The sequence below is a fragment of the Eptesicus fuscus genome, chromosome 11, assembly GCF_027574615.1.
Source record: "Eptesicus fuscus isolate TK198812 chromosome 11, DD_ASM_mEF_20220401, whole genome shotgun sequence".
Lineage (NCBI taxonomy): Eukaryota > Metazoa > Chordata > Mammalia > Chiroptera > Vespertilionidae > Eptesicus > Eptesicus fuscus.
Window position 1 is genome coordinate 57,740,489 of NC_072483.1, and position 13,605 is coordinate 57,754,093.

A 13,605-nucleotide genomic window follows, 5' to 3' on the forward strand; every position below is an offset into this window, starting at 1 on the left:
CTCTTGATGTCATCATTTTCTCTTGTGCTTGGTTTAAAATCGTGTTTTATAAATTGAGGGTAGCCTCAGTGTACAGGGTTTATAAAGTCTACTGTTGTGTGCAATGATGTCCCAGACCCTCACGTTCACTCATTACCCACTCACTCACCCAGAGCAACTTGCAGTCCTATAATCTCCATTCATGGTAAGTGCTCTATTCAGGTATACCATTTTAAATATTTTTTCCACTTTTATTTTTTATACCGTATTTTTATAGTATCTTTTCTATGTTAAGATACACAAATAACATGGTGTTATAGTTGCCTACAGTATTCAATACAGTAATATGCTGTGTAGGCTATAGCCCAAGAGCAATAGCAGTATCACACAGCCCAGATGTGTAGTCGGTTGAACCACGTAAGTTTGTGCAGGTGTGCTCTGATATTCACGTGACAAAATCACAGCATGACACATTTCTGAAACATATATCCCCATCATTATGTGGCATATGACGGCAATACAATTTCAAGAGAAATCTCAATGGTGTTTTTTGAATGAATCTGTCCAAATTATTAAAAAATTTACTGGAAGAATTAAATACATAAGAATAGCAAAAAAAATTTTTAAAAAGGAGGACAAATGAGGGATGAAACTTATTCTCCTAGACAGTGACTGTAACATATAACACCAGAAATGAGAAGAGTGTGGACTGATGAGAAACACAAAATGCCCAGAAAGAGCCCAAGTGTGAAAACAAGGGCTGTTTATATGGTCAAGGCAGCCTTCGAAATCAGAATATGAAGGGTCCAATGAATAAGGGGAAAACTGATTATATGGGCAGAAAATGAGTCCCAATCTAATAACATCCAATGAAATATTTTAGGTAGATTAATTGAAAGAGAAAAATGAAACCATAAATGTACCAGGAAACAGGAGGTCCCCACACCATGGCACAAGGTGCCAATATAATCTTGGCAGGGGAGGGACTTTTTGAGCCCACACCAAGGACAGGAACCCTAAAGGAAAAGATGGCAGATCTGACTACAGAGTCTTAAGTTCACTCCCTCAGCAAGAATGAGCCACAGACCGTTCTAGGAACAAGACAAACACAATCCCTGTCCAGATGGGTTTCAATTCTACAAGGTAAAACCAAACTGCAGGCAAAGTGAAAAGGAGTTACTAGCTGGGGAAAGCTTTTCTACATGTGAGGGTTGGCTGGCCTCTTTATAACTGTTACAAAAGTGCATGAAAAGCTAACATCATGGAGACCAGAGTGATAGACACGAATGCCTCCTAGAGGGAGTGCCAGGAGGCAAGGACGTCCCAGGGCTGCTCCACTCGCCAAACTGGAAAAGATGAGGGTGAATCCCCAGTGCTCCCCAGGGCCGTGCAGATGGTGCAGCCTCAGATGTGCCCAGTGGGATGGTCCACTGGTGCATGTGCTCCGACAGCCACGGAGCAGCCACACTCACACTGGAATGGCACACTGCGTCCAAACACCGCCTTTTGGGGTTTATTTCAAGGATGTGGTTGAGGTGTAGAGACGCACACAATGGTGCTGTTTCTAATCCTGAAATGCTAGGTGCAGCTGGAGTGTGCAGTATAGCCAATCAGTCAACGGGCCAGCTCCCCACTGTGCGTTCATCTCCTCTCATCTCCACTTGACGAGGTGGTGGAAGCACAGAGGACACACGAGCATGTTCACGACGCATCACTAAGCAAAACCAGTGCAGGCCACAAAACCGCTTGTGAAAGTTAGTCCACTGTGGCAGCAAAATACCTCCATCTACATGTGAAGCTGGAAGGGCCTTGGGCAAAAGGCCAACAGTGCTTATTGCTGGATGGTAAAATTGTGACTGGTTTTCATTTTATATTTTATTTTTTTCTATAATGAAAGTATAATGATGAAAACAGAGGGGGTCTGCTTCCAGTAATGGCAGGTGAGCTCTTTCAAACTGACCCTCCTTGCTGAGAGTGGAGAAGCTTGGAGGGACCCTGAGGGCCAGGAAAGGCAAGACACCTTAGAAGAAGACGGGGTGCGTGCAGGACTGCTCTGAGCTGCAGAAATCGAGGCAGCAGGCCAGGCACGACAGCAAGGCATGATCGGATCCCACCCACGGACACCTGGAGGGGAGGCCTGGCGGGGGCCTCAGGGAGAGATACTCGCTGCAGTCAGGTGCTCTGGATCCATGGCACCTCTGAACGTGGCCTCCTATCTTTACCATTCCTAAACGTGGCTTCCAGGCTGAGTGCACACTTACACGGAGGGCAAATGAAGGTCTCTCATCAGGCCTAGAAAGCACTGACCACAAAGGAGGCGGCTAACAACTGGATTACATTAAAATGAGGAATTTCTGTTCATCAGAATTACAAGTGTCATGTTGCAGCTGTGACAGTGGGGATGGGGACATGCTGGACAGAGTGCTCCCAGACCAGCAGGATCCCTAACAGTCCAGGCCAGCAACAACAGAGTGGAAACAGAGGTGAAAGGGCAAAGGGCAAGCTGGATGCCACACAAGAGACTACTGCAGAGACCTCACACAGGACTCAGAGGAAAGAAGCCAGGCTCCAGCTCACTGGGAGCTTCTCCAGCCCATAGCTTCCCCATCAGTGGTAGCGTGTTTTTTATTTTTAACTAGAGGTCCGGTGCACTGCGGGGGGAGGGGGTGGTCCCTCAGCCCGGCCTGCACTCTCTCCAATCAGGGACATCCCTCTTGCAATCCTAACCGCTTGCCTGCCTGCCGGCCTGGCTGCCCCCCAACTACCCCCCTGCCGACCTGGCCACCCCCCAACTGCCTCCCTGCTGGCCTGGTTGTCCCCTAACTGTCTGGAAGGAAGTCAGACATCCAGAAGATATCCAGTCACCCAGTCTAATTAGCATATTACCTTTTTATTAGTATAGATAATCCTCACCCAAGGATACCAAGGATATATTTTAGAGAGAGGAAGAGGTGTGTGTGGGAGAGAGATACATCGATCGGTTACCTCCTATACACACCCTGATCGGGGATTGAATGCGCACCTAGGTATGTGTCCTGACCGGGAACTGAATCCACAACCTTCTGGTGTATGGGACAACGCTCCAACCGAGCCACCTGGTCAGGGCACATCTGACTGTATTAAAGCGGTGTGTGTATCCGTGTGTGTGTGTGTGTGTGTGTGTGTGTGTGTGTGTGTGTGTGATAACTAATGATGCCATGCAGGACCAAAATTGTCAATATAAAAGAGATACAAATTAAAGAAGTAGAAACGCTACAGTCTTAAGATGTGGTGGTTTGGTTTTGTCTTTCAAAACCTGTGTCCGCTCCCACCCCTCCAGCAGCAAAGTGGCCCCAGCGCCTGCCTGGGGTCTTTCATTGCACCTCCCACTCTGGGGGTGGCAGGTGCACAAGGTGAGTTGGGGGCTTGTCCTGCAGGTGCTGGTGGTGGTCCCAGGGTTGAGTCTGGAGGGGCTGCAGGGGCAGCTGTTTGAGCACCAAAAACAATAACCACAACAGATAGAAGCAGACCAACAGGTGCTTTAAGGTAGCCAGTTGAATCCCAAATACCACAGCCGGTTCCTCAGCACTCACCAGCATGCCATGAAGCGGGAGGAGGCCCCGGATCCGGAAGTGGCTGGTTCCCGAGACACCTCTGCTTGTGTACAGCAACATATCTGAGAACTGAGCCAGGCAGCTTTAGATAAATCATTTAAAAAACAAGTAACAGGGTTTTAACTGTCAGATGAATTTCAACTCCAAGGGCTCTATGGTGTTATCAAGTCTATTCAGCTTGCTGGAGATTTCTGGTGCAAAAGGGATTTTTATTTCATTCATAAAATTGTTTCTGACTAGAAGTAACTAGTAACCACACAAACCAGCAGACGTCCTTGGCCCAGTCACCTCTCATACAGGATGCTGAGGTCTGGATCTAACTGGATGTGAGGAAGAAGCGGATGACTGGAAAGCTGGTGGCAGCAGGGACTGGCTGGGAGGGCCTCAGCTCCCAGAGTCAAAGCCGGAGAGCAAGACCCTGCGAGCTGGCAGCTCGGCAGGACAGACACCCCTGCAGCCACAGGCACATGAATTTTCTAAGCGCTGGCTTTGCTCATCCACAGACAGAATCAGGACGGCAGCTGGCCTGGAGTGTGTTCTGTGACCCTCACTTGGCTCCTGTCTGACTTTGAGGCTGCCCACCTGGCCCAACGCGCTGGCATAGTCCCCCCAACACAACTGCTGCCCATCCACCTACCAGAAAGAACATTCTCTGCTGCAGGCCCTTCCTGGTGAGCTTGTGAAGGCAGCCCTCACGGATGAACTCCTGAAAGACAGCAATGAGGTCGGCATTGTGTGGGCCCACAGCTGCCTCAGCAGACAGCACGCTGGAGGGGCCGGGGCCTGGCTGATGTCACCATGTGTGCTTCTCTGAGCCGTTGGATGAGCCCCTCACAGCCCCATCCAGCCCTTCACCGGTGCCCTCCTGCCCAGATGTTCAAGGACCTTCCGCACCTTCCTGCCTTCCTCCTTCCTGTCTGCTCCTCATGGTCACCCGGGCCTGTCTGGGTGCCAATTAACTCAGTCTCCAAACCATCTGCTGAGCACCTTACAGCAGGTTGGCTACACTAGGCTGTCATATAAAGCAAAGCGTACTGCTCTTATTGAGAAGCTTCTGGAAAGTTCAGCCATAGAAATGAAGCCATGAGTTCCACATTGAGGAAAACTGAGTCACACACGTTGAAAGGGTGAATTCTGTGATATGTGAATTATATCGCAACCAAAACAATGAAGTAACCAGCTCAAAAACCTTTTTGAGTCACTTACCCTGCCTGGAGCGATGAGGTTCTCTATGCCAACCAAGTCCCGCTGCAGCTCTGTCAGCTTCTGGAGGTTCTCCAGTCGGACGAGGCTGTGTTGTAGTATGGAGGTCACTTCCGTGATGACCTTGAGGGCATCTGTGTGAAGAGAACCCTCAATACAGGCACCCAGGCAGGTGGGCCAGGGGTGGCACAGACAACCCTGTTCCCCCGCTAGCACCACTTTGTGACAGGAACTGGAATTTTATTTTTTTAAATCCTCACCCAAGGCCATGCTTCTATCAATTTCAGATGAGAGAGGAAGGGAGAGGGAGAGAAACACGGATGCGAGAGTGAAACATCCATCAATTGCCTCCCATACTTGCCCTGACTGGGGATTGAACTTGAAACCTGGGTATGTACCCTGACTGGTAATCAAACCAGTGACCTTTTGGTGTATGGGAGGATGCTCCAACCAGCTGAGCTACAGTGGCCAGGGTAGAACTAGCATTTTATTTATTTTTTATTAAAATTATTTTTATTGATTTCAGAGAGGAAGGAAAGAGAGAGAGAGAGAGAGATAGAAACATCAATGATGAGAGAGAATCATTGGTCAGCTTCTTTCTATACGCCCCCTACTAGGGATCAAGCTTGCAACCCAGACATGTGCCCTGACCAGAATCGAACTGCAACCTTCTGGTCATAGGTCAACGCTCAACCACTGAGCCATGCTGGCTGGGCCAGAACTGGCATTTAAAAAATCAGTTTTAATTCAAGGAACATTCTACTCAAACTCCACCCATAGCCAAGGCACAAGTGCAGGTTCCTGCAGATGAAGCAAAACTTGAATTTGTTCAGCCCAAACTACTGACTAGCCAATACTCAGATGTGGTCAAGAGAAAGAACAGTCTTTCTTTGTAAATAACTAATGTTACAGGCAAAGCAGTATTTGTTCTTTAGGGAAAACCATTTACTGTAGTTTAAAGTCTAAATAATTTGCACCTTCAAAGTATTTGTAATTTTCTCCTTGAATGGAGGTGCAGATGCTAATCATATAGTTCAAGCCAAGTTATGAAAAATTAGAATCAGGAAGGAAAACATATTCAGGTGAAACACCAACTCCGATATTGAGAGTGGTCTTCAGAGACCTGACCAGGACACACTGGGAGCAGCTGCTTGGCCAGACTGGCCCCACCCCCCACAAGCAGGGACCACATCTTCCTTGACTCCTTGTTTCAACCACTGATGGGGGCCTGCTATCTTCTCATGAGGACCCCGCTGACTGCCTGCCCACTGCCCCTCGAGGTCCCAAGCAGCACAGGTGACATCCACCCCACCCAACTCTGCGCCTTCTCAGCTCCAGCTCCATGAGTCTGGTAAGTGGAGGTCTGTGAGTGCTGGCTCCCCAGTACCTGCCCCAAAGCTTTAGGAGGATGAAGTCAGATAAGGAAGCACCTGGGGAGATGAATTATTCATTCACAAATGAGCCATTATAAGAGCCCTGGTGCCGAAACCGGTTTGGCTCAGTGGATAGAGCGTCAGCCTGCGGACTCAAGGGTCTCAGGTTCGATTCCGGTCAAGGGCGTGTACCTTGGTTGCGGGCACATCCCCAGTAGGGAGTGTGCAGGAGGCAGCTGATCGATGTTTCTCTCTCATCGATGTTTCTAACTCTCTATCCCTCTCCCTTCCTCTCTGTAAGAAATCAATAAAATATATTAAAAAAAAAAAAAAAGAGCCCTGGTGATGCTAGCACAGGGCGGACACCTGGAGTTGCTCTGTGCAGACTCCTGAGCTCTGGCCCCTCTCTCGCCTCGCCAGCCCCCAGGGCCCAGCTCAGGTCTGAGTGACACACTGTTGGCAGAGACTCTTCCCTCTGCTTGTTCACTGCAGGCTGCCTGGCCCCACGTGTCTGCCCTGGACGGCACCCAGTGCCACCTTGCCCTTGGACACTGTGTGTGCATGGAGTGCAGGGCTGGGAGGTTTGACTGCCATGTGGGCGCCACACTGCCCTTGGGCTGGAACTAGAAGCTGCCAGATGCTGGGGATGTGCTTCGGACACAGTACCATCCCGTGCCTGGGTCTCCACGGAACCAGCGTGATGTTGACAAACCATCAATACACACTTAGCACCTGGCCAGCCCAGGCACAGCCCTTGGGAAACCCTTACTGAATGAAGGATAAAATTAAGATGCCAGGCCATCTTCTCTAAGCCCCAACCTAGAGGTTCCTCCTTTTGTCCAACAGGCTCAAGCTCAACTCTTGGGAAGACCAAAAGGGCTGGTAACATCGACACCCCAGGGGCCTTCTTCCCTGGCCCTGTGGGTGGGTGGGTCGTGGTGGGACGGGACTCCATCAGCTGAGCCCTCCAGAGACGGCTGAAGCAAACCCATCCAGGTGCCAGTTGTTGGCACCATGTTGGGTCAACAATTTACAAAGCACTTCCAGAAGTGCAGCCTCATTTAGCTTTTGTATCAGCCCATGAGATGGTTTTACTGATGAGGAACCCGAGTAGTGAGGGCGCCCGGCCCTCTGCATGGGCATGGCCTCCCCGATGACCTGGAGAGGGGCCACCCTCTCCTCCTAGCACTGCCCCCCCTGCAGGAAAAGGCTGGCTGAGGCCAGCATGGCAGCATTTTAAATGTGCTGCACTTTTTTATTTCCCTGAAAATGCTTGGAAATATTTTTGACAATTTTGTCTTTTCCTTTGTAGCAAACATGAAACACTTGCTTTCAGAATGAAGAGGAGAGTAGTCCATTTTGTTTCTCATTCATCAGAAAGCATCTTATTTATACCCATTTATGACTATGGGAGACCAGCTAGAAGTAGTGCTAGTCTTTTATCTTACTTGTAATGACGATGGTGAATTTACTTGTAAAAACCTTCCTATAGAGAGTAACTTCCTGCACTAAATATATCCTACAACTAGGGGTGATATTGTAGGTTAAAAAGGTCAGGGTTTATCTTTTTGTTCCTTTAACACACAAAAATGATAAAAGTCCGTCTATGACAAAAACTTCTAACAGGCCACCCTGGACCAAATGTTTGAGTTTTAGCGTCAAGGCTTGCAGAACAGAAATACCTCCAGGTAGCAGGTCCCTCTAGGGGTCATTCCACCCCCACTGCACTCGTGGGAGCCCTTCACTCGTGGTTCCGATTTGGAGCAGGGAAAGGCAGTGGGGCTGGAGGGCAGCCCTGGCCTGTGCAGACCCAGGGCCTGCTGGGCTCCGTCAGCTGGGGAGGGGGGCGGGCAGTGCCAGCTCTGCCCCTGCAGACGTGGCCCTCCTGGGGGGCGCGCACAGCCTGAGCTTCCCCAATAAGGGAGCCGAAGCCTGCAGGTTTGCCAGCCGCGCCTCCCTCAGCACGGCAGCCGCACTCACCACGGCAGTCGGCGTAGTCGCGGTGCCCGGGCGCGTAGTGCCCGCACAGCCGCTGCAGCAGCAGGCGGTAGTGCACCAGTCGCTGGATGGGCTTCAGCAAGAACGTGTTGAGAGGCAAGTAGCAGACTTTCTGGAGCTCGAACTCTTTGTACACGGTCTCCAGCTTCCTGCAGCGTTTGGTGGCCTTTTCCAGTTCTGTCAGCACCTCGTCGTGCCTTTGGAAGCAGCCGGTGAACTGCTGTGGAGGCACAACAGGGGCTCGTGAGGTCAGGGCCCCGGAGAGGGAGTCCAGCGGGGAGTGGCCTGTCTGGACGGCTCTCCGTGTGGACGTCACACACTGGCTGGAAACCCCAATGGGGCAGCACAGAGGACAATGGCCAGGGCGTGTCCGCTGGGTGTCCAGCCTCCCTGGGGGTCCTCCGGCCCCATCGGAGACCCCACCCTAACCCAACCTCACGCCAGCAGGAGGGCACCCCCTCGCTGCTGACTGCCCTCAAACCTCCAGTGGGGGGAGGACCACAGATGAAGTGCCGAGGCTGAGAGGGCTGTACCCGCCTCAGGTGACAGCAGGGAGCTCCCCGCCTCGGAGAGGCTGCGTCAGCCACACTCCAGAGCCGGCAAAGCGTGTTCAGCCCACTTACCAGAGAGGGAGGGTCACTCCTGACACTGTCACACACCAAGTGCACACATGTACGGGCTGGCAGTGTTTCAGTCATATTAAACTCAACTAGTCCCTACCTTCTAGAAGTTTCTAATATTCAATCAGTTTGTTTTAATGAACAGTACATGTGACTTGTGTGGTATAGGCTCAAACAGATTTATATATATTTTGATTTAACATTTTTGTAAGGGCTTCTGGGATAGGTGGTAACACTTATTCATGAGCCGGGCTCAGAAAACCAAAACGTGTGTGGGGTAAAGAAGGGGGCTCTGGGCAGAATGGAGCTCTTCACGCAGGGCTCTCTGAAGACAGCGTAGGCGATCCTGTGGCCCCTCGGGTGTCTAGGAGCGAACGGGTGGAAGGACCTCAGGAGTCTGGGTGGACTGGGTGGAGGTGGGACAGGCCTGGGACGGAGGTGCCGCCTCCCAGCGAATGGGCGCGACAGAGAAGGCTGGGGAGTTGGAGTGATGCGAGCGGGTGGAGGCCGGCGGTGGGAGGGACCCCAGTCTCAGGCTGGATGCGAGAGCTCCAGGACAGATGTGTGGGCGGGAGAGGCCCATCCCAGACTGTCCAGCGAGAGCAGGGCCCTGTGCAGTGAAAGCACAGCCGCTGGGTCCAACGCCTGTGGGAGCCGGCCCTCCCGAGAAGGCCTCCCGCTTCCGCCGCGCTGCTGACCGGGTTACCTACAGCCAACCCGTCCGGGCTTCCCTTGGCACATTTTCTTCACGAACCTCTCATGCCTCTGAAGGAAAACCCTGAACTATGAGCCCAGAGGAGAGTGGACGCAAACCCTAACAACCCCTGCACAGGCTCTGCGCGCCCTGTCTGGCGGGAGCTCAGCAACAGCAGCACCTGGGCAGCCGGAGAGCCAGCTCCCAGCACACGTCCCCCGAGGCTGCTCTGAGGTGAGGGGGTTTCTGAGGGGCCTGGCTCCCCGAGGAAGGACCTCTGAATGGAGCTGTCCTGACCGAGGCTGCTCGGAGGGTAGAGCTGCCTGGAGGGAAGGCTGGGCACCGGGAATGATGATGCTCCCAGGAGATCTTGCTCCGAGGACATCCCATCCTGACTGGATGGAATGAGGGGGCGCGGGAGTGAAGGGGTGCTGTTGGGGAGGACACTGTCCTTAGGGGAAGCAGCTCTGAGGTGAGTGCTGTTCCCAGGGAACGCGGTCCTGAGGGTACACTGTGCTGCACGCCAGGTGCTCGCCCCGAGTCGCTACCTTTAACTGGTGCATGTTCCGGAGCAGGACGTCCCCGATTCGCTGATGGCTGCCTGGGGCCTGGGCACCGGAAGGTCCTTCCCTGGAGCAGAGATGGACAAATACAATCAAACCTCAGGACAGCTCGTGAGATCCACGCTGATCGATCTCGTGGGCCAGCTGCCCATCACGGCCAGGACAGCAGTGAGCTCCTTCGAGTGGAAGGCCTGTGCTTGACAGACGCAATCTTTACGTGTGGGCCATTCTCTAACAGACAGTAACTAGGAAAAAATAGAATCATCTACTTTAACAACTCTGTTCATTCTTCTGAAGTAGGATGGGTAAATGTGATTATTACTGTCTACTCCTCACACGTTTTAAAAATAGACTTCCATGAAGTAACGACTCTGGTGAATTAGCGTCTGAAGCTGGGACGTTCCAGAAAGCAGTGGTGGTGATGAGGGGCGGCCGTGTGTGCGGGGAGGGGGCGGCTGCGTGTGCAGGAGGGGGCGGCCGCGTGTGCAGGAGGGGGCGGCCGCGTGTGCAGGAGGGGGCGGCCGCGAGTGCGGGGCGGGGGCGGCGGCGTGTGCGGGGGAGGGGGCGGCTGCGTGTGCAGGAGGGGGCGGCCGCGTGTGCAGGAGGGGGCGGCCATGTGTGCGGGGAGGGGGCGGCTGCGTGTGCAGGAGGGGGCGGCTGCGTGTGCGGGGAGGGGGCGGCCGCGAGTGCGGGGCGGGGGCGGCCGCGAGTGCGGGGCGGGGGGGGGGGGCGTTACCAGAGTGCCAGCCTCTGCTCCACCTCACACAGGAAGCCCCTGTGGAACTCGTAGATGGGGTCGATGTTGGAGAAGAGCAGCGTCATCAGGTCTGCAGGCATGGCGTCCTCCTTGACCACGGCGCTGCGGAACCACTGCGGGAAGAGCGGAGCGCGGTGCCTGAGGGATCACCCCGGGGCCTGTGGCCACGGGACAGCTGTGCTGACCCAGAGTCCCCCTGCGGACAGCTCACATGCCGTGGCTGTCCTCTTGACTGGCCACCAAATGTCCCCAACATTACAAGAGAACTGTTCTGGATGAAAAGCCTCAAGTGGCTATATTCCCAGTTTTATAAAAAAACGGACCCAATATTCTGACCCGACTTAGACATTCTTTAGATGTGTTTCACAGAACACGTCCATGTAGATCTCATGATGGCTGAGAAGTATTTCTTTGGAGGGCTCTCCTGTCTCTGGTTTAGGATTAAGAAATATTAAGAAAATGAAAGGAATAAAAGACGTAGTTTTCATACCACAGTGATAACTTCTAAGTCCTTCAGGTACGTGCGCTCCGTGGCGAGAATCTCCTTGGCTATGAAGTAGGCCTCGCCGGCGGCTGTGCCCTGTAAGAGGCGCAGACGGTGAGCACGCGCCCGTCAGACACGCTTTCTTCTGCTCAGATTGACGTTCTCACACGGGTTTGTCCGTAATTCCTGAAGACACTCCCTTCTGAGTAAGAATATAAGCCCGGTTGTTTCTCCTTCACATGTTTTTTCTCATGGTATGTTATTCTTTTTGAGAAAAGAATTGCTGTTCAAACATCAACATATTGAAGCTAATTATTGGTTTTGCAAAAAAAATTATTGTTCAGATACCACTGCCAGGAGTGTAGCTGCTTAACACACAGACATGAGAGTGTGTATAGGTATACATGTAATTATAACGATTAAGCCTAACTCACAGAAAAGTCATTAATATTGCCAACAGTATACATCCTAACGGTGCCCTGTGTGAGAGCACCAGGCGGCCAGCACATACCGAGGGCCGGGCCCGAGATGGCCCAGCGCTGGAGCTCTAAACCCCATTGGGGCCTCTGCCCGACGTGCAGGTGTCGGCAGGCCCGTCAGCAATGATGGGACCCTCCGGAGCGGAAAGGGTGGCACTGCGTCCCTGGGGACCCAGGCCCCCCATGCCTGGCTTGCGGCAAAGCATAGGCCTCACGCTTGGGCTCGATGACCCCTTCTCCATCCTTCCTGGCTGGACGACCCGGTCCCGCTCCATCCCTGCGCCCTGTGTTGTCCTCCACCAGGCTGAGATCTTTGAGAGGCCAACTGTCCCCACGTCTGCCAGCAGGCATGCCTATGAAGCACATGCCAGCCCCAAAGAGGCACCTGAGACGGGCCCAGGAACAGAGTGGACAGCATCTCAGCGGGAAAGAGACCGGCAGCCTGGCCCTGGCTAGTGGGGAAATTCCCAGCACAGGAGAGAAGTCCTCTGCACCCGAAGCAGAGCAGGAGGTGAGGCAGCCACAGCCTCCAGGGAGAGGGTGGGGCTGGCAGCTGGGTGTGGGAGACAGGTCAGAGGTCAAGGGGGAGGGGGAAGAGGTGCAGCAAGCTGGTTACTGGCAGGGAAGGCAGGGAGGGATTTCGGGGTGGTGCAGGCTGGGAGGGGTTGGGGCTCTTCAGGAGGCCTCTTCCCACCCTGGGAAGGGGAATGGCAGGAGGAGGGGTGGGACCCTGGATACACTGAGGGTCCAGTTCTGGTGTGGGTGGAGGTGTGAAGGACAAAGGAGGCAAGGGTGACTGCAGTTTTGGGCCTAAGCCAAAGGAAAAAGCCTCTGACCCATGCAGGTGACAGGTTTGAGGAGGAAGGTCAGGGGTCAGGTTGGCCCCCATTTCCATTGCTGACCCCCATTTCTAGGGTAAAGAAACCTCTCAGGAAACCCTCAGTGGAGAGGAGGTAAGGCAGCCACCCACACCTCTGCCGCAGGCTGGGTGTTGGGAGGGGAAGCCCGGGAGGGGATGTGCTTTCTGCCACGCTCTGCCACCTGCCCCGCAGAAAGCAGCGAGAGCCCGAGCGTGGTGCCGTGGCCACTTCTCTCAGCCCCGCACAATCCCCTGTAAGAGGCACCAGCCACCGTCAGCTTTCGTACCTTTCGAGTATTGTTGGTCCTCACCAATTTCTATTAGAAAGGAGGAGAAACGGTGCGTTACGTGGGAGACGCTGGTGAGAACAAGCCACACGGATGCTCCTGAGGGACACGTGGTCCTGAGGGAGGCTCACAGCCTCTGCCTCTCTGCACAGCCAGACGTGAACGCCCTGGCCACACCCCGATTCCCAACCCCTGCATGTTTGGTTGTGAAGCTGAGGAACCCCAAGACTGCCCAGGTCCCACTGGGGAGTCATCAGTGAACCTGGGGGCCGGGCCTTGTTGGGGACGCAGGTTCACAAAACCAGCACAGAACACAGCCAGTCCCTCCCTGGGGTGGCCCAGGGGGCAGAGGTGAAGAAAGCACTGTCCTGCCACCCCGGGAGCCCCCTGTGCTTGGTGCTGCTTTGACATGTAGCCTGGGACACGCAGCATCCCGTGGCCACATGGCCGGGAAACAGGAGGCACTGTGTGAGGTGGCTGCACTCTGACCTCCCAGAGGCCTGGTTAGGTAACGATGGCCATAGACACCTCTGTTAGCCCAATTAATCTCAAGGGTCAGGTGTCAGAGGGCATCACCCTACAGATCACCACCTCAAGATCAACTATTTTATTAATACAGAAAGTAACAAATTAAAATTTACTTTTTTAAACAGCTTTCCTCCAAGCCATTTTGTTACCGCACCAAAGCAACATGGCCAAGATGGAGGCCTGAGGGC

At 53.3% G+C, this 13,605-nt stretch overlaps 1 protein-coding gene across 1 annotated transcript in view; it reads right to left on the reverse strand.

Annotated features, from left to right (window-relative positions):
• FARP2 (FERM, ARH/RhoGEF and pleckstrin domain protein 2) overlaps nt 1–13,605 on the reverse strand; it is a 99,478-nt gene that overhangs the window by 5,064 nt on the left and 80,809 nt on the right. Inside the window, exons 16-22 of the mRNA XM_028140842.2 lie at nt 11,271–11,360; nt 10,760–10,893; nt 10,009–10,090; nt 8,129–8,366; nt 4,779–4,909; nt 4,210–4,278; nt 3,552–3,641 (exon numbers count right to left, since the gene is read on the reverse strand). Of these exons, the coding sequence (XP_027996643.2) occupies nt 3,552–3,641; nt 4,210–4,278; nt 4,779–4,909; nt 8,129–8,366; nt 10,009–10,090; nt 10,760–10,893; nt 11,271–11,360 (834 nt within the window). The remainder of the gene's footprint in view (nt 1–3,551; nt 3,642–4,209; nt 4,279–4,778; nt 4,910–8,128; nt 8,367–10,008; nt 10,091–10,759; nt 10,894–11,270; nt 11,361–13,605) is intronic.